General features: G+C 32.8%; 1 protein-coding gene across 1 annotated transcript in view; it reads left to right on the plus strand.

The window, feature by feature from the left end:
- Positions 1-22369, plus strand: part of LOC131846999 (elongation of very long chain fatty acids protein 6) — a 54404-nt gene that overhangs the window by 684 nt on the left and 31351 nt on the right. The window contains exon 2 of the mRNA XM_059196431.1: positions 20668-20805. Coding sequence (XP_059052414.1) covers positions 20668-20805 — 138 coding nt within the window. The remainder of the gene's footprint in view (positions 1-20667; positions 20806-22369) is intronic.

Here is a 22369-nt window from a genome sequence, read left to right on the forward strand (position 1 = left end):
TGTTACAAACTGCACATATGATTTCTTGAAACAGCCTACAGGCAGTTTTTAAGAATTTATTTCTAATAGTTACACATACATATTTTGCAAAATAAATTGCATGAGGCTAAGTAAATAATACTAAATTTGAATATACAAATCTTAAAACTCTAAATTTGTTACTTCTCATCTACAAACATTTAAGTAAGTAGTTTTAAATAAAAATATGCAAATGTTAATAAGTTTACAATATGCTGTATAAAAACACCTAAAATGGTTAAAACATTTTTGAAAATAAATACAATTTGTACCTATATAAAAACATTATGTGTAAATCATTATTTTAATATTTTTTTATGTATATCTAAGATAAAAATTTGTAAATTCTTGAAAATTACAATATTTATGTTGAGGAACTCTTTAAAGGAAGTTACTTTTTCTATTCAGCAATCAAAAATATAAAACATGATATGTCACCTTACCATCCCTACAGCTACCATTACAATGTTTATCTTACTTCATAATTCTACAACAATTGAAATAAGATTCCTATTTATTTCATTAAAAGTAGGATTTTTTTATAGTTACTTACTGAGCATCAAGCTCATATGCTGATAATGGAAAAGAAACACTACAAGTTTTCAAACTACATGTTATCAAATAGAAAACTTAATACATAAATAATTTATCCATTACAAAGGTAGCTAAAAATTATGAACTAGAAATATACTTTATTCAAAAATGATAAATGAATCGAAATAGTAAGAACTGATTGATATATTTATTATTGTATACAGTGGACACTCAATGTGGGTTTCTCACATATGTTTTTATAACATCCTATTTTGATCTGCAATAATTCATTCATCTCGTTCATAATTACTTGAGGCATAAACTGTACCCATAAAATGATGATCAATACCTGCATTACATAGACTATGAGTAACCAGTAGTAATATATAATTTTCCATCCTAAAAGTTGTATTTCATGAAAATTGTCTTAGCCCTTAAGGTGTGAAGGCATAAAAAAGAATTTCTTATTTATAATTATAGTTAAAATTCATTATATAATATCTATTTATTTATAATTATAGTTAAAATTAATTCATATTGTAGCAGAAATACTAATAGTAGTGATGAGCAGGTTGACCCTCATTTTGTTCCCCTGTAAAACAATCGTGATAAATTTCTGGTGACTTTACCATGATCGACTAACTGACCATTATCATCCATTAAAAAAATAATGGTGATAATAATCCAGGACAATTCAGACAGCGCCATTTAATCCCAAATTAAGCAGAGCTTGTAATTTTTGTATTAAACTACTTAATAGAAATAGATACATGACACATAGAAAACTCAGATCATTACAGATAGTCACTAATACTCATGAATATAAATATTATGATACGAACATTTATAATCATGAGTATAATCGAACATGGTACCCTTGGAGGTAAGCTAGAGTATTAAACTGCTTGACCACCACGGCTATCTATCAGTAGAAAATGAAATTAAATAGTATTAAATAATTTACACAATTAGATAATGTAATAAAGTGATTACCTCAATACATTATCTTAATTACTGATTATTAAGCATGTAATTATACAATTGGTATCTAACATCCAATGTTAAGGTCAAGATTATCATTGAATACCTGCGGAATGTTATTGTAACCAATAATTCGATAATTGAATATTTATTAAAACACTAATTGAGCCCGCGGCTTCACCCGCGTGAAATTCATAGCCTATTAATTCTGACGTGTAAGCTATATTATTGTAATATTTCTTTATAATATTCAGTAGTTTCTGCATGAAAGATTAAACATCTATCTGTCCACTTCTGCGTTTAGAATATTAGTAAGACTTCATCGTGACCTTTTATATACTGCGCGGAATTTAACTCTTTTTTTATTAAAATAAATAAAATCTCTAAAATAAAAGTAGCTTCTGTTACTCCTTATAATATTAGCAATCTGCGAGTGAAAGTCGCGCCAAAATCGGTCCCGCCGTTTCAGAGATTAGTAAGAACAAACAGACAGATAAAAATTTAATTTAAATTATCTATCATCCAGTGTCAGGTCAGGGTTATCATTTACTGACCGCGGAATGTTATTGTGATAAAGATTTCGATAATTGAATAATTATTAAAACAATAAAAAAATACTAGCTGTTACTCGCGGATTCCTCTGTGTGGAATATAAACCACCTTTTTTATTAGACATAATTTCTAAACTAAATAAAACTAGCACTAGTTATTGTTTATAAGATTAGCTATCTGTTAGTGAGAGTACCGTCAAACTCGGTCCAGCCGTTTTAGAGATTAGCAAGAGACAGGCAGATTAGGAATAATGTATATTCATATAAATATTAAAAACCCCATAGTGAGTATGTTTATTTGTAACTTTTTCATTACTAATCGCCTGAACGGATCTTACAGAAAATTTTACGTAAAGATTAATTAAAAAAAAAACTTGTCAGTATCTCGTTTCAAAATTCATTACGACAGGTACATTCATAGTAGTAGTAATAATAAAAATGTCAAAGTGAGTCTGTCTATTTGTTACTTTTTCATTGCAAAACGCCAGAACGGATCATAATGAAATTTTACGTAATGATATATTAATTAAAACAACTATTGATATATCGTTTCAAAATTCATTCCGATAGATACATTGTAAATGTTCTATTCTGACTGGATTTTGTATTTATAGCTTCCGTGGGTGGTACGTGGAGGATAATGAATGAATTTTCGATTTAAATTGTATCTTTATATTTATCCATGCATGCCAATATTGTAATGTTGATTGATATCTTTAATTGTTTTTTTTTCAAGCACCAAATATAGATGAATTGATTTATAAAATGTAAGAGATTGTTTTAAGCTATAACGTCGCCTTTTGTTAGCACATTTATATGAAGTTTGAGAATTAGCGAAGATACGGTGTAAAAAATAGAGTCGAGAGAGAGTACCTCTTTCTTTTTAAAGAGGGTTGACAATAGGCGGGGGTGGCCCTTACCTCTCGAGTGAGAGTCTGGCCAGTATCCACCCACCCATTATGTGTAGTATGAGGTGGGGTGGCGCTAGTTATGAATGGAACTCCGCATCTGATCTGCAACATTACGTAACTTTGGCACGAATTCATAAATAAAATGGAATTTAAAATTTTGTCTAAAATATGCAACTACTAACGAGAATAACGAGAAGAGAGGTCGTTATGGGATTGATCGAGTGCTGCTGGAAGGGTATAATGTGATACAAAGCAACTGATTTGTCGGACCAATCTATTGGGTGTTGACTAATTGGCACTGAAAAATGATAGTTACTACTATTCAATTCAAAATACTTCATGTAGGTCTATTACAGACTTCTGTGATATGTCAAATTTACCATCAGTTCGAAATGATTTCCCTTCCCCGCGGACATCTGAGGAGTTCAGACGTATCTACACGGCTCTGTTAATTTTATTTTTGGCTTTTAAAAGTTAAAATAAATAGTAAATAAATAATACCAACTACTAGGAGTACAGAAACTAGCAAGAGGACTCCCGAGCTCTTAACAAGAAGCGCAGTAACGCACACTGCAATGCCCACATCGAATCATCTGGCCATCCCCGCAACTGCTAATGTGTGAGTAGCAATAATATTAATTCAACTTATAAAAACTGAACGAGTGCGAAAGAGAAAATAATTGTAAGGAGCTCAACTTATATTGGACGGAGACAAAAGTTGTATGAAAACGTCGATAGCTACCAACTAACATTGATCCCTGCCCACTAAATAGATCATCTTATACTGGACGGAACGTAACATTGAATGAAAACGTCGATACTGACCAATTTACGTTGACCCTTCACATCAGTGTCGATAGCTAGCGAACTTCATACATAATTATATTGCATTGAGCGGTAAACATTAGTTGCCATAATAAAACTATGTCTAAATTATTAAGAAGCCCTCCGCTTCAACATAAATCTGGTTCTGAACCAGATTTATCAGCAAATACTGTCACTGATAAATCCACCAAACTTAATCCTCGTCCAAAACGTAAAAGGGAAGACGACATGGTAACATCTATTGACGAAGTAAAAGACTTACTAAACAAGTCTATGGAAAAGCAGAATCAGAAATTTAGTATCTTAGAAAGTACATTAAATGATATAAAAGAACAAAATAATGATGTGATAAAATCTGTGGAGTTCTTATCTCAAAAGTATGAAGAAACGAGGACTAGATTGGACATTCTAGAAAAAGAGCGGAGTAGTCACCTTTTGTATATAAAAACTCTTGAGGAAAGAGTAGATAACTTGGAACGGAGTTCTCGAGCAGCGAGTATAGAAATTAGGAATATTCCCCAAAAGGAAAGGGAATCCAAGGAAGATTTATTAGTAACATTACAGGAAATCGGAACAGCTCTCGAGGTGCCTATTGAGAATTCAGATATACGTGAGATATTTAGATATGGTTCAAAAACCGCTAAGCACAAACCTATAATAGCAGAATTTTCAACGATACTTAAGAAAGAAAAGGTTTTAACGGCTGTAAAAAAATATAAAAAGGCTAAAAAGGGAACGCATCTTAACACTGAAGTAACATCAATTCAGGGTCCAGTGCAGCCTGTCTACATATCAGAAAATCTAACTGCTAAGAACAAACGACTGCTTGCTATGGCCCGCGATATGGTTCGAAATAGTAATTCCAATTACTACTATTTCATATCACGTGGGAATATCTATATTCGCCGTAATATAAACTCCAAAAATAAAGAAGACGGGCCTGCCCCCGCTGCAGTCCAAATCTTATGTGAGGAAGATATAATGGAACTACAAAGAAATATGTGACTAGTTCTATTCCTGCTTTTTATCTCACCTATATTAGTATTAATATTGTTTTGTTATCTCTCTTATTTTTTGTTATCATTATGTCTAAGTCATATACACACACACGAACTCATATATACCCTTTATAACTGTATCAGAGATTCATTCTATATAATTCACAACTTATTTTACTCTATTTACAATAACATATTTAAATCTATACATACACAGTCATACGCTCTGATATACAAATACTTATACACAAATTTTAATGATAATAACTGTTATATTGAACATAGTTATTACTACTGTAAACACATCTACACACTGACTAACTTAAAATTTTGGAATGTTGGGTTTAGGTTAAATTTACAATTCTTTACTCTTAATCTAATAGACACACAAATATATTACATCTCTATAAATAATTTAACTTGTACGACTATTTTAAAAAATTCGCTAACATAGACATTATAAATTCAAATTTAGATCATTTTACTCCTTCGACAGCATACACGGGTAATTTAAATGAAGTTAAAAAATACATAAGTAAAAATAATAATAAACTTACCGTCATTACCCAAAACATTAGAAGTGTCCAGAAAAATTTCTCTCAGATGGAGGTATATCTAGAGAATTTGGAATATGAAGTGGATATTATAATATTAACTGAATGTTGGTTAAAAGAATCCGTGCTACCCCCTCCGTTAAAAAATTACAATACTTACTTAACGGCTAAAAACAATTCGCAGAATGAAGGTGTAGTTGTCTACATAAAGACGGATTTAAAAGTAAATGTTACTGAGCCCCCTATAATTAATGCCAATTGCCTTAAGCTAACGTTGTCAGACGATTCCACTATACTTGCTATATATAGACCCCCTTCATACCAAGATATAAAAAGCTTTCTAAATTCGCTCGAAAACCTATTAATGTCATTAAAAAGCAGTAACATATACTTGATTGGTGATATAAATATTAATATATTAGAAGACAGTAAATTAACAAACAGCTACCTAGACCTACTTGCATTTAATGGAATTCTCCCAGGACATGTATTTCAAACGCGAGGTAAAAGCTGTCTTGATCACGTAATGATAAAAACTAAACAGGAGACGAATACATACGTTATTGAATCTACAATTACAGACCATTACTCGATTATACTAACAATAACCACCACTCAACCTCTACATAAGAAGCAAATAATTCAAAAATATATTAATTATGATGTCATCAAATTGGATGTGGAGAATACAGACTTCTCTGATGTACTACAATGCGCTGACGCAGATGAAGCAGCAACGCTATTAACACAAAAATTAACTTCTATAATCACTCGAAACACAACAGTTAAAAAAATTCCAAACCGTAAACGAATAATTCGTCCTTGGATCACACCAGGATTACTAAAATGTATAAGAAATCGGGACAAACTACATGCCGACTTAAAAAAACACCCAGAAAATACAATTTTACAAACTACATATAAACGCTACAGAAACTACTGCAACGACTTACTAAAGAAAATAGAAATTCAATACAATAAAGATAAGATTAATGAAGCGGCACAAAACACTAAAAAAGTTTGGAGTACTATAAAAGACGTTGGAAGAATGGAAATTAAAAAACCAATTGACGGATCAGCTCTTCTGAATATCACAAATAATCAAAATAATGCTATTGATATGGTAAATAAACATTTCGCAGAATTAGGTAAATCACTGGCAGAACAAATAAACATAAACATAAATACCACCAATTATAATGTTTCACAGCAAAGATTAGTAGACAAAGGAAATTCACTAGTACTATTAGACACTGACGATCAAGAAATATATACAACATTAATGAACTTGAAGAATAATACAACTCAAGGTATAGATTATATCCCAACAAAGGTTCTAAAAATGTCAAATCATATATTAGTACCAATAATAACCCATATAGCAAACTTAAGTTTTCATAGTGGTATATTTCCTACTTGCTTCAAAAAGTCTGTAATAATTCCTATATTCAAGAATGGAGATGAAAAGTGCATTAGTAACTACAGACCTATATCAATTTTGCCCAGTTTATCTAAGATCCTCGAAAGACTTTTAAACAAAAGATTGAATTCGTACTTGTCAAAATATAAAATAATTTCTAATAAGCAATATGGATTTTTAGCTGGAAAATCAACTGAAATGGCAGTTAAAGACTTAACATGTGATATCGCTAATCACTTGGAAAATAAACAAAAATGTATAGCAGTATTTTTGGACTTAGCCAAGGCTTTCGATACTGTGTCCATCCCATCACTTCTCAACAAACTTGAAAAGATCGGAATTCGTGGTACAGCCTTGGCTATATTTAAAAGCTATCTCACTAACCGTACACAGGTAACAAAAATAAAAGACTATATTAGCACGGAAAAAGAAGTAACATACGGTATTCCTCAAGGTAGTATCCTGGGACCTAGCTTATTCATTATCTATATTAATGACCTTTGTAACCTACATGACGATAAAGGAACCGTTTACACGTTTGCAGATGATACAGCACTGGTTTTCCATGGACAGACTTGGTCCGATGTAATTAACAAAAGTGAAAAAGGTTTAACTGAAGTTATCCATTGGTTACATAAAAACCTATTAACAATTAACTTTGAAAAAACTAAATTCATAGCTTTTAGTAAACAGCGTACTGATCAACCCAACATAAATAAAATTAAAGGACATTACTGTACTAATAATGCAAATTGTAACTGCCCCACCATCGATAAAGTAGATTTTATAAAATACCTTGGTGTCTATATTGACTTTCTGCTGACATGGAAAAAGCACATACAAATACTGACGGGTCGAGTTAGAAAATTAATAGTAGTATTTAAACGTCTAAGAGCAGTTCTTGACCTAAAACTATTAAAAACAACATATACTACATTATGTCAATCTATAATTAATTACTGCATCCTGTCCTGGGGAGGTACATTTAAAAATAACATACTACATATAGAAAGAGCACAACGAGCAATATTAAAAATTATACTTCAAAAACCTATCCGGTACCCTACGACGCAATTGTATAAAGAATTTAATGTATTAACAGTTAGACAATTATATTTATTAAAGATAATACTATACCAACATGTATCTGCTCAACAATACATACAGCACATAGTTACTAAACGTAGACAAGATAAAATATTTACTACAATAAAATGCAAATCTTCTTTTGGGCAACGTCAATTAAAATTTCTCGGACCTCACTTATATAATAAAATCAGTAGTCAGATAAAAATTTACCCTCTTACTACACATAATTGTAAAATTAACGTTACTAATTACCTAACTACATTAACCTATATTGAAACAGAAAAAATTGTAAATGTCTAGTCTCATATAATTAAAATTACTTAAATTAAAAATAAAAAACATAGATGTATTTATAATATCAATTATACATCACACACACACACACACACACACACCCACACACGCGCGCGCGCACACACACAACTATATAACTATAAACAAATTCATCAGATGTCATATAAGATAAGTAAAAATTAAGGTACGTCAAAGCTACGTAAAAATTGTTAAATTGAACCAACCATTGTGGAAGGAAATAACATCTGTAACACAGGGACTCCCTAGCACAGATGTTACGGCCTATAAATTAGTGACATTGTGTAAAAAATTAATAAATATATTATTATTATTATTATTATTATTATTTCGATATGAGAAGAACTGCTGTACATGTTTATGATAATACAGATTCATTTTCAAATTTAAATTTGGGAGAATAGAGTGACCACCGTATATGCTATTGCAATCGGTTCTATCCCCATGCCGTTGGATTATTTTTTTTAATGGATTACAATAAAACTGCTTTTTCACTTGTGCTAACATTATATTATGCTGGCCGAGCGCCTGTGGAAGATAGAATGAAAATAAAGCCAAGTCAGTTAAGCGACCGCACTCATCAGAAAATATACAAGTAAATGTCAACCCATTGGAACGTAGGAACGATCCCCCCCCTAAGAGTTTGTCGTTTGAAAACATGTAAAAAAGAAAATGATCATTCTATTTCGTTTAATCTGTATTTCCACTGTGTTTCCACAATATTCAAGAGCGTTTAGTTATATTACCCCCTCCGATCGATCCCCCGTCCAATTCAAACGGGGATCGATATTACGATGGCCTGAGCCGAGGTTCGAACCCCTAGCGGTGCCCTCAGACTAAAGTCCGTCAGACGGGAGTTGGCCTTCAGCCGCTCCATAAGTCCTTCCGCGGGTTTGGAGTGCTATCTGCACTCGTCCCCTATCGTCCAGAGAAGCTGTAAAGGCCAGCTGCGGCCAACAGCTTTAGAGTAGTCCGAAAAAAAAATAGTTATATTAAGTTGAACAAAGACTATATATTTATTTTATAGTTGAGTATTAACCAAGATACAGAAATCTCTACTGCATCAAACTACTGGACAGTAAAGGTATTTTATCTTATGTAATCTCCTTATGTAACATCGGACAACTGTGTTATCAAGTTTATCATGAATAATTTTATTGCATATGAATTTATTTCACTAGTTCACGGGCAAAAGACGTGGTCCTTGGCTGCAGGTGTTGTACAAGTTTATATTTTTATTAACAGTTATTGATTTGTTATTTGATATAATTACCTCGGTGGTCTATCGGTTAAATTCTGCACTAGTGCCTATGGTCGCGGGTTCTTGTACAATATTCACATTATTCTAACATATTATAGGTATGTTAGTATGTATTGGTCTGTCTTTTTCTATGTATAGTATGTATTTACCGTACGGACGTTTAGTTAGTGGCTCAGTATGTACAGACGGCCTCAGTGGTCTAGCGGTTAATTACACCGCTTTAATTGTGATGGTCGCGGGTTCGATTCCCCGCACGGTGCAAACATTTTGTATTCATGAGTATGCTTGTTTGTATCGGTTTGAGTGTTTCCTATGTATGTTATGGATTAAAAAAATATAAGTATTTATATGAGTTGTCTAGTACCTATCCATAACCCATATCACAAGCTCTGCTTACCTTGGGACTAGATGGCGCTGTGTTAATTGTCCAGGGAATTTTTTTTCGTTTTTCCTTATAAAAATGTATTTATGTTAGCTTTCTAGTACTTAATAAGCACAAAGCTTTACATACGTAGTTTGGGACTATATAGCGTCTGCTATCTGCCCCCTGACTGATTCTGAAGGGCAACAGAATTACGAATCAGGATTGATATTAATTGTTTTCGGCCAATCTTAATGACAAATTAATCTGTTAATTATTATTGTATTTTCTCGTTGCATGTTTTATTTACTAGATTGTGTTATCTTTAATTGTTTTTTTACAAGCGCCAAATATAGATAACTTTTATCCAGTGTCATGCTAGTTATATCAATTAAGTGATTTATTATTTGACGGCCTCGGTGGTCTAGCGGTTTAGCACACCGCTTTACTTCCGACGTCTCGGGTTCGATTCCTCGCACGGTGCAAACATTTGTGTTCATGATTATGATTGTTTGTGCCGGTCTGGGTGTTTTCTATGTATGTAATTACAAAAAATAGTATTTAAGTATTTATATCACTTGTCTAGTACCCGTAACACCAAGCTCTGCTTATCGTGGGACTAGGTGGCGCTGTGTTAATTGTCCAGAAGGTTATTATTAACTAGCTTTTACCTGCCACTTCGTTCGCATTGAAATTATCGTTATTTTTTTATACTTTAAATTAATTGTACTTCTGTTATGTAATGCGTCATACTTCTCAATGCTTTAACTGCATTTATTTGTTTTTCATCGCATGCAAATTATTTTCTCATTACTTAGTTTTATTGCAGTCTATTCAACGAAATTACTGTATTTGCAATAACATTATGCATATTCTTGCATGACAATAGTAATGAAGAACAATTGCATTATTGGTCCTTTGCAAAAGCAAAAAATACAATATAGCTAATGTGCATTTATTCTACTCCATTATAAATTATTAAAACAATTGTTCAATTTGTTATTAAGTTAAACGACCATAATAGAATGTAGTTAAGTGTTTATTGAGACCTTGGGAATGTCATCGCAAGAGCAACATCACTTGCATCTTCTTATGATACGGTTGCTGAAATGAAACGAAACTAGAGTTTGTACAGAGTAGTTTACGTGGGTAGGATTGTTTCACTTAATTCTGTCGCGGAACTGCTTTTTCTACAAACTATTTCTGGTAGCAAGGCTGGGATATGGCTAATGAATTTAAGGCACTCATAATAACTCAGGCCTCACAATTGGCAATGTATGAGAAGTAATACATAACTTGTTACTAGGGCATGTTTGATTCCGACCGAACACCGTCTAATTGGGCCGAGGTGCGAAACCCTAGCGATTCCCTCATCCTAAAGTCGCATCTATCAGATAGGACTTGGCCTTCAGCCGCTTTTGTCCTTGCGCGAGTTTGGTGCCATCTGCACTCGCTCCCAATCGTTTGGTGAATCTGTAAATATGTTGGCCGCAGCTTCACAGCTTCATCAAATTTTATTGAATAATTTTAAAAAATCTAACGCTCCCATACTATTTTCATACATAGGCTATGGATAATCAGTACCTACATAGGTATTTCCCATCAGATGGGCCGTCCGGTTCCTTCCCATTACAATTTTATAAAAATAACATGTTCTGTCATCGCGGGAAACATGGTACAGATATGCATTTGGAAACAATGATTTTATTGCTAATACAGCAAGTTCATTGCGTGCTGAGCCACAATGAAATATATACGCATATTAGTAAATTTTCCGCATCAAAGGTTTACTGTTTATAAATTATACCCAATAAAGCGTGTTGACCAAAGACAGAATTCCGTAGCTAACATTTTAAAATTTTTTGAAAACCAATACATTTTTTATTGTATTACATTTTTAATATATGTGTGTCTATGTGTTTTCTGATGGATTTCCAAGGTTTTGTTCATGTTGTACAGGGGATGATTTCTATTTTCTGTTAAGTGAGCTGCACATCCGGCTGTGTCATATTTTCCCCGTTGTTGAAATATTTTTCAATGCAGCTTCGCTCCTATTGATCATAGCGTCATGTTATATAACCTCTAACCTTCCTCGATAAATGAGCTATCCAGCACTAAAAGAAATTTCAAAATTAGATAAGTTGTACCGGAGATTACCTCGTACATCCGAACTCACAAACTTTACCTCTTCATAATATTAGATTATATTTCTGATTTGCCAAGTTTGAGAAATAATTATATCCCTAAATATATATACGTATTATATTATATTTTTAAGAGTTTGTAAGAAAATATTAGAGTCTAAATTGTATTTCGCTTTCGACTTCATTGTAATTTGTTTGTGTACTCAGACTTATGGCTATTTTCATAAACTTTTCTGTGTTAAATAGGGATCCCTAAAAGTTATATACAATCATTAACTAAACCGGTCTACAATGTGCCTATGACCGTAACGAGTTCTAGGTCTTTCTGTGAACACACTTACATCACTTAATCAAGTAATACAAGAAAGAATCAATTGTTCACATCAGAACATAACCGCTTTTTATGCGTGTTTAGAAAAGTCTAGTCGGTGTAATAGAGTTTGAGAGAGATGCATGCTTTACTTTAATTTCTTTACATATAATAAAATAGTAAATATGTTACGAGGTTTTCACATCGTCGTATGTAAAGACGGGAGAGTAAGACGGTCTAATTACCTTTTTGTATGTTAGGGTTTCATATAAAAACGTCAGGAAGAAATTTTAACCAGCATATTACATACCGTTCCAAAACTGTTCCTATTCATTCACGTTCCAATTGCACTTTTTACATTAGCTATCGATCGCTAATACAATGTTGTTTTGTATCAGGGACGCCAATCGTAAAAATAGTTTTTGTTTTGTTTTAGCCTTTAAACATCGTACATTTGTTCGTAAGGACATTTTAAATCCGGTATAAGTTTGTACGAGGGATCCACATACGAATACGAGAATTTTGGCCTTTAAACCTAGTACATTTGTTATTGAGGATATTTTAAACATCGTACAAGATTGTACAAGACTTTGACCTACGAAATTCAGTCAAAATGCTATGATGTACGAGTGTACGATGTAAATTGACTTAGATTTTACCATATTTTTTTATATCTTCGTACGCGACTAATATACCTGCATACAAACTAGGGTTGCCAATATCAAAATATTGGCAACCCTAGTTTATATACAGGTCTATTGATCGATCGTGTGCATTAGGCATGAACAATTTGTATAGGGGTATGATGATATACTTCGCCAGGAAAGATGGCGAAACTGGTTCACTTTCGTTTGTGAGGCTCACGTCTAGAACAGTCTTAAAGACCTGCTTGTGCATTCACCGCGACTGCTCTTCACTTAATTTACATTCGCTTGAATTACTATTACTACTACCTATTCTGAAAGTGTTACAGCTTCCATACGCGTAATATAGTATTTGAATTAGGTTAATTAGTTTTTTTTTAATTGAATTGCTAAAAAAGTCTCAATGATGGTAGTAATTGATGTATCAAAGTAATTAATAGTGACCATTGCCAACAAAACTTTTGATTATTTGAAGTAATTAATAGTGATTAATGCTAAACCATTAATAACATTATCGGTTTTAATTTATATTTACATTTGGATTTACAATATCATTGATGTATATTCTAAACAGTTTATGTAATTTCAATTATCTCTAGCTTGACTTGACGTAATGAATCAAATCAGATTCATTACGTCAAGTCAAGCTAGAGATATTTATGATAAGAAATGTAGGCGTGCACCTTTATAACTATCTTACATTGTCGTCCGTGATTCATGTATTATCGTTTTTATCACTGTTAAACGTTATTAGTGATAATAATTTATCGCAATAAATGATTAAACTAGCGCACGTGACAAGGTTTGGATTTACTATGTAATACCATCAGTTTTACTTTCCTGAATGCATCTATATACATACATATCTGCAGATATTTTTTATTTATCCATCCCTGATACTAAATGACATTCACGTTATCAAGTGATGTCTATGGTAACTGGTGCGTTGCCATTCGGGAAGACTTAAGTAGTCAGGCCCTGTAATTACACTATTATCTCATGTTTCATTCGATACAGAGCTTACAAAGAGATCAGCTCAAGAACTTAGAAATAGATGAGGTGGAGGTTATTTTAATAATAACAGAATTGTGCACCAGTCTGCTCTAACGGTCTACGATGGCGGAGCACCAGTAGTGGATGATTAAATGAACAAAGGGTCAGGTCAGTTAACTCATCATGACAAATTCACCAGTAATTCGTCACGGAGGTATGAATGTATTCAAATTCAAAATATCTTTATTCATGTAGGTCATATTTCGACACGTGAAGAATTCACAAGAAACTCAGCACGTATTCTTTTCAATTAATTAAATAGTTGTACATGTTTACAATAATATAGATTCATTTTTAAATTCAAATTTGGGAGAATAGAGTGACCAATAGCATATGCTATTGCAATAGTAAATAGTCTAATCAGTGTTCGTAATGCGAACAGACCAGTCCCACCAAGCGGCGCCCGGTCACGAATATAACATCTGCAATATCATTATTATTATTATCTAATTTGCCTAAATAAGGGGCAACCCTGGAAGCGCTCTTTCTAGCTTTCCCCACCACTGTTACGATATCGCCACCGATTTTAAGGCTGTGTGTATACTCATTAAATAAGGATAAAAAACAATTAGACACGGAGCGGTCGATGAACTCAATTTATTTAGAGATCAACCGTAGCTTGTCATTTCCACTTTACGAATCGTCGGCGTCTTTGTTAACCACTTTGTGCAAACTCAAGAAACTGATTTTTAATAGACCGTTTATATCAAGGCTTGTGCTGGCCAATGCTAGCAACAAATTCTATGTATATACCTATATAATAATAATAATAATAAATTCCTTGCCTAGGAACTGAGCTATGCACGAATGCTGTATCTCAGTAGACCAGAATTCACCCCTCGGTTGTACTGTTATATATATATATTCTATATATGTTATACATATCTGATCGCTTCAACGTCCTCAATATGTAATTTTTGTTGCCCAGTTAATTCTTCCAACTTTGTGCAGTGTACTACGTGACTTACTGTTATTTGACTAATAATACAAAAACCTACCCTTAGATCTAGTTTAGCTGTGTGATACGTATGTTGTAATCTTATTCGGGGTTCACGGATTCAGTTCTTCACCTGCAGTTGTCTCTTTAAACCCAAGTTGTTCTTTTTAAACCCAAATTGGAGAATTGCTTGAATTGCTCTTATAGAACAAGCATATAGGCTATATGCTTGTTCTATAAGACCCTCTATTTTGCATTAGGATACCTCATGACTGCTATTCTGAACATAGGTCTGGTACTAATCTAATAATAAAATTGTGTAAGTATAGTCGATTTTTGTGTGTAAATGAGAAAGTTTCAATTAAGTTGTTTACCTTTATTCGACAGAAGTAGATTTTTTTATGAGTGTCTTAATATACAGTTACCTCTATCCGACGTGGCAACTCAAACCTGACTACTAATTATGGACCCAAATTGAGTGTATTGTAACTAATTAATTAGTATGTAAAACAGTAGTAAGTGTTTAATTAGAATCCATTTACATACAACAATTACGCATAGAATTTTGCAATTGATTACAGTATTATACGTAATTAGCTCAGTCGACGACAACCTAAGACATTATATCTATACCATTGTAACGACGAGAAAGTGTGAGTTTTATGTGGTAACACTTTGCCTATTTTTGGTAGGAATGCTTGGATGGTCATGGTATTCCCGAGAAATAGCAAATACTGACGAGGCAGTGGAAAGGTAGAGGATAAGTGTGGACGATTTGATAGCGTATATGAATGACCAGTACTTAATGAAATCTCAAGAAATCTTTTAAAAAAAATTTTGTCGAAAATCGCGTGCTTTATGATAAGAAATGTAGGCGTGCACCTTTATAACTATCTTACATTGTCGTCCGTGATTCATGTATTATCGTTTTTATCACTGTTAAACGTTATTAGTGATAATGATTTATCGCAATAAATGATTGAACTAGCGCACGTGACAAGGTTTGGATTTACTATGTAATACCGTCAGTTTTACTTTCCTGAATGCATCTATATACATATCTGCAGATATTTTTTATGTATCCATCCCTGATACTAAATGACATTCACGTTATCAAGTGATGTCTATGGTAACTGGTGCGTTGCCATTCGGGAAGACTTAAGTAGTCAGGCCCTGTAATTACACTATTATCTCACGTTTCATCCGATACAGAGCTTACAAAGAGGTCAGCTCAAGAACTTAGAAATAGATGAGGCGGAGGTTATTTTAATAATAACAGAATTGTGCACCAGTCTGCTCTAACGGTCTACGATGGCGGAGCACCAGTAGTGGATGATTAGATGAACAAAGGGTCAGGTCAGTTAACTCATCATGACAAATTCACCAGTAATTCGTCACGGAGGTATGAATGTATTCAAATTCAAAATATCTTTATTCATGTAGGTCATATTTCGACACGTGAAGAATTCACAAGAAACTCAGCACGTATTCTTTTCAATTAATTAAATAGTTGTACATGTTTACAATAATATAGATTCATTTTTAAATTCAAATTTGGGAGAATAGAGTGACCAATAGCATATGCTATTGCAATAGTAAATAGTCTAATCAGTGTTCGTAATGCGAACAGACCAGTCCCACCAAGCGGCGCCCGGTCACGAATATAACATCTGCAATATCATTATTATTATTATCTAATTTGCCTAAATAAGGGGCAACCCTGGAAGCGCTCTTTCTAGCTTTCCCCACCACTGTTACGATATCGCCACCGATTTTAAGGCTGTGTGTATACTCATTAAATAAGGATAAAAAACAATTAGACACGGAGCGGTCGATGAACTCAATTTATTTAGAGATCAACCGTAGCTTGTCATTTCCACTTTACGAATCGTCGGCGTCTTTGTTAACCACTTTGTGCAAACTCAAGAAACTGATTTTTAATAGACCGTTTATATCAAGGCTTGTGCTGGCCAATGCTAGCAACAAATTCTATGTATATACCTATATAATAATAATAATAATAATAAATTCCTTGCCTAGGAACTGAGCTATGCACGAATGCTGTATCTCAGTAGACCAGAATTCACCCCTCGGTTGTACTGTTATATATATATTCTATATATGTTATACATATCTGATCGCTTCAACGTCCTCAATATGTAATTTTTGTTGCCCAGTTAATTCTTCCAACTTTGTGCAGTGTACTACGTGACTTACTGTTATTTGACTAATAATACAAAAACCTACCCTTAGATCTAGTTTAGCTGTGTGATACGTATGTTGTAATCTTATTCGGGGTTCACGGATTCAGTTCTTCACCTGCAGTTGTCTCTTTAAACCCAATTTGTTCTTTTTAAACCCAAATTGGAGAATTGCTTGAATTGCTCTTATAGAACAAGCATATATGCTATATGCTTGTTCTATAAGAGCCCTCTTATTTTGCATTAGGATACCTCATGACTGCTATTCTGAACATAGGTCTGGTACTAATCTAATAATAAAATTGTGTAAGTATAGTCGATTTTTGTGTGTAAATGAGAAAGTTTCAATTAAGTTGTTTACCTTTATTCGACAGAAGTAGATTTTTTTATGTGTGTCTTAATATACCTTTATCCGACGTGGCAACTCAAACCTGACTACTAATTACGGACCCAAATTGAGTGTATTGTAACTAATTAATTAGTATGTAAAACAGTAGTAAGTGTTTAATTAGAATCCATTTACATACAACAATTACGCATAGAATTTTGCAATTGATTACAGTATTATACGTCATTAGCTCAGTCGACGACAACCTAAGACATTATATCTATACCATTGTAACGACGAGAAAGTGTGAGTTTTATGTGGTAACACTTTGCCTATTTTTGGTAGGAATGCTTGGATGGTCATGGTATTCCCGAGAAATAGCAAATACTGACGAGGCAGTGGAAAGTTAGAGGATAAGTGTGGACGATTTGATAGCGTATATGAATGACCAGTACTTAATGAAATCTCAAGAAATCTTTTAAAAAAAATTTTGTTGAAAATCGCGTGCTTAGGTAACCTAAGTTTCAGCTACTTCAGCTGACAAGCTTGCGTTTGAGCTGTGATTCAGTTGAAAATTGGGATATGACAGTGATTTATAACAATAATCATGATGAACAAGTTCGTATATATATATATATAGTCTATTTTTATTAGGGATGCGGAGAATGATAAGAGGATCAGGTCACGTAGATCCCGGGGACTTAATAATTATTTGTTTTTTTTTTAATTGGGATATGTCACTGATCTATAGCAATAATCATGTTCGTATATGGATGTATGTATATATAGTCATGCCAGATGTCCTTCATTCGAACTTAACATTCGGAAACTATCAAGTGCAAGGTTACAAACCACCTGTTGCTTTTGAAGGCGGCCCGGCGAAATAAACACCACTGAGTATCCCCTTTTTAGGATTCCATATTCAATTCATATATAATTCATTAGGGTACTCCATACAACTTTCTGACGTAGGTTGCAAATTACTTCTATTGCTATTGCGGCTCATAGTCTGGGTCTATGGGCGATAAAGGAAACCAGGGAATTGTCGTAAAAATATATAAGTAAGAAAACACAACAAACTAGGGTCAGGAAGGGAATCCGAAAAGAACAAGGATGTAGTGACAATTTAGAATTTGGTATTCTAAATAACTTCATTTCATTTCTAAATAATATATAATGCTTTAAAAATATAAGATATATTAAGCAAGTGGTCTGTCAGAAGAATAGAAAATAAAAGTTAAAAACTAACTTGGATAAAGACTTTTCAAAGATATATTAACTTTACTAAGTAGGTGTCTAATTATTATTTAATTAATTTTGTAATGTAATGCCAATGGAACCAAGTAAAAAATATCAATCTTATATTCCCAAGTAAAGTTGGAATACCTACAAATGTTCATATACTAGGATATATAAAATAATAATTAATAAAAACAATACTATTAAAAACGTATAATATAGTAATATAACTATCTTGGACTGGCAATAGGTTATCAGTTATAAGATATTATTAATTAATTACAAACTATTATTAAAACGAATATAAAACAAACTTTTGTTAATGAAAACTGACCTATGTGACATACAGGCATATTATATATTTATCAGTATAATAATTAAATTTAATGTAATTAGATAATAATTAATATAAACAAAAAGTACTATAAACATTTCACACAGCGCTATCTACAACTAAATTAAGTAGAGCTTGTAACTTTCGGTACTAGACAACTGATAGAACCGGCGCCCCCGGGCGCCCCTCCAATCGATCCCCCGTTCAATTCAAACGGGGATCGATATTACGATGGCCTGAGCCGAGGTTCGTGCCCCAATGGTGCCCTCAGGCTAAAGTCGTATCCGTCAGACCAGAGTTGGACTTCAGCCGCTCTATTAGGTTTGGAGTGCCATCTGCACTCGCCCCCTGACGTCCAGAGAAGCTGTAAAGGCCAACAGCATTAGAGTAGTCCGAAAAAAAACTGATAGAATAAAATGTTTAAGTACTTATTAATAAAAATACTTTTATCTATATTTCCTTTATTAACCAACGCAAAAAACTTGTTTGCAATTAAATATAGATTTTTATATACTAGCTGTACCCTCAGTTTCATCCGCATGAAATTTGTAGTCTATATGTTATTCTGATGTATAAGTTATATTACTGTAAAGTTTTATCAAAATCCGTTTAGTAGTTTTTGCTTGATAGAGTAACAAATATCCATGCATACTTACAAACTTTCGCGTTTATAATATTATTAAGATTTACAGTCAATAAGTTGCGACTTTTTTATGTAAATGTTACCGTCTAGTACACCATTGATCGTTTACACAATAAATACAGTTACTTATATATGCACTAGCTATAGAAACACAACGCTATGTTTGTTTATCATTGCGTTTACAAATATTAATGTTTTTAAACATTCATACTCCTGACTACGTTAGGTGTGATTCTTTAGGAAAAGCCACTGTTGTACAGATGAATAAATTTGAATTAAATTTAAGATCTATACCAATATCTTAAAGGAAAGATTTGATTTGATTCTATATTTAGACACGAGACTTTCAATATTTTGATTCATCACTCATTATTTGGTAGTAATTTCTCCCATTTTATACTATATGAATAGGTACTCGTAAATCGTACGACGGCCTCGGTGGTCTAGCGGTTTGGCACACCGCTTTACTTCCGATGGTCGCGATTCGATTTCTAGCACGGTGCAAACAACATAAAATAATTTACTTTTGTAGGAAACCAATGTCCTACAAAGGTAAATTATTTTTTATTTGATTTGATTCATACTTTCATATTCAATACTAGTTTATAAATAGAATACACAGACGAGGTTATTTTATAATTGACATTTCTAATTTATTAATATTTTTTTTATTAATGAAAACAGATTAAAAATTACATTATGTATGTTATAGATTATTTTAAGTTAACATAAGGTCGTCAAACCAGTTCGTTCGCCCCTCACAAAATTGTTTTGCTGTGTTGCTAATGTATACGGAAATGAACTTGGTTAGATAATCTGTTTACATATATATACTAGCAGATTAAATTATAGACTATGTGTTAATCTCATGTATAAACTGCATGTGTTACTGTAAAGTTTCATCAAAATCCGTTCAGTAGTTGAATAAGTAACAAACATCCATCCATATACAGAACTTTCGCGTTTATAATACATATTAGTAAACTATGTATTTATGTTCTGTTATATCTTGTTTCCAGGTTTGAACTCCGACGCACTCTTCTAATATGGAATACCGCGCTGGCTGCCTTCAGCATCATGGGCGCTTGCCGGACGTTGCCAGAATTCATCCATGTGCTCCGGAACCATGGTATCTACCATTCCATCTGTGTACCCAGGTGAGGAACTAGTTTACATGTAATGTAATGTAATATGGACTCTATTCTCCGCATGTAGCCTCTCATTTGGGCTGTTATGCGTGCGTTTATATGTAACCTACAAAGTTTTTATGACTATAACATTTAAGACTGCACGTCCCAGGCCTCGCTCCATACAAAACGTGATACTATGAAAATTGTCTACAACTAATTATACTCGATAAAATTTTGTCCATTGAATAAGATAACTAATATCAACGTTTTATACTGGGCAGATTTGCGTTAAATAATTTTGTTTAAGAATTACACATAACGTAAAAAAAGTCCTAAAATCATCAAGAGAGAAAAATGTGCAAGACATTAGAATTATAATGAAATTTCAGAAATTATTTCAAAAATTTCATTATCAAATTGGAATTATAATAATAGATTAAGTTGAGTAGAGCGGAACGTAAATATTTACGGCAACATTTCGATTAAAAGTATTACTATCGTGCTTGGGTGAGGTGAGACGCAATGTCTCTGAATAGAGACAGAACGGATAATCAGATTAGTAAGAATTTAGGATATATTAGATGACACCGCAAAATCGTACGTTTGGTGCTCGGAATAGGTTGTTTTGTGTTTCAATAGAATTGTAAATAAATTGTAAGTAAATAAAATTCAATTGTAATTGTAAATAAATATTTTAGGAAGATTACAGCAATTGCGGTTTTAATAGGTTAAAACCATATTTACACCTGGAGAATGATTTCAACAGACAATCAGTCAGGGATGCCAAAAACTAGCTTTGGTCCGCGACACTATGAGTACAATGTTTATTATTTAATGCACAAACACTACTCGTTTTTTTATTATTATACCGGTTTCTACAAAACCAACACTCTGCCTTATTCATAAAACAATCCAATCTCAATTTTACAATATTCTTAAGAATCTGTTGCCAATACTATACTTTGTTTTATATATTTATTACTTTTTATAATTTGACTTATCTCACAATAAAATAAATAATATGAACGCAAGTTTAATTCCCAACAATGTCTTTATTTTTATATTTGTATAATTAATTCTTAGATACTGTGGACATGTCTTGAAATGTTTAAAGAAAGTCACGTATTTGATGTTCTGATGATAAAAGACGTACTATTATCACAGTAGTAATGCATAGAAACATCACGTACAGTGTCATCACAAAAAAATTAGAACGATTCTACGCGCCGAGGTTGTTAAAATGAAAGGGTTGCAACTAACAAAATATTTTATATGCAAACCGTACTTTTCAAATGATATTAGACTGATCGGCGCCGCTGACGTATCTGTTCATATTGATCCCATAATGTATAACTATGTACGCAATGTAATGTATTCTAGCTTAATTGTACACGCTAGTTAAGTTTTGATTCGCTGAAAAATATAAGTTTTTTTTATACCACGATGCTGGCAATTAAGCATACGGCCCCAGTTCGTGCGAATGTTGTGTTGGAGGATATTAATAAATAAATAAACATGAAAATGTTATACTATATGTATACACACTAGCCGTTACCCGCGGCTTCGCATGTATAAATTTCTCCCTATTTCA

The sequence above is a fragment of the Achroia grisella genome, unplaced genomic scaffold (assembly GCF_030625045.1).
Source record: "Achroia grisella isolate CSIRO2021 unplaced genomic scaffold, CSIRO_AGI_Agris_v1 utg515, whole genome shotgun sequence".
Taxonomy (NCBI): domain Eukaryota; kingdom Metazoa; phylum Arthropoda; class Insecta; order Lepidoptera; family Pyralidae; genus Achroia; species Achroia grisella.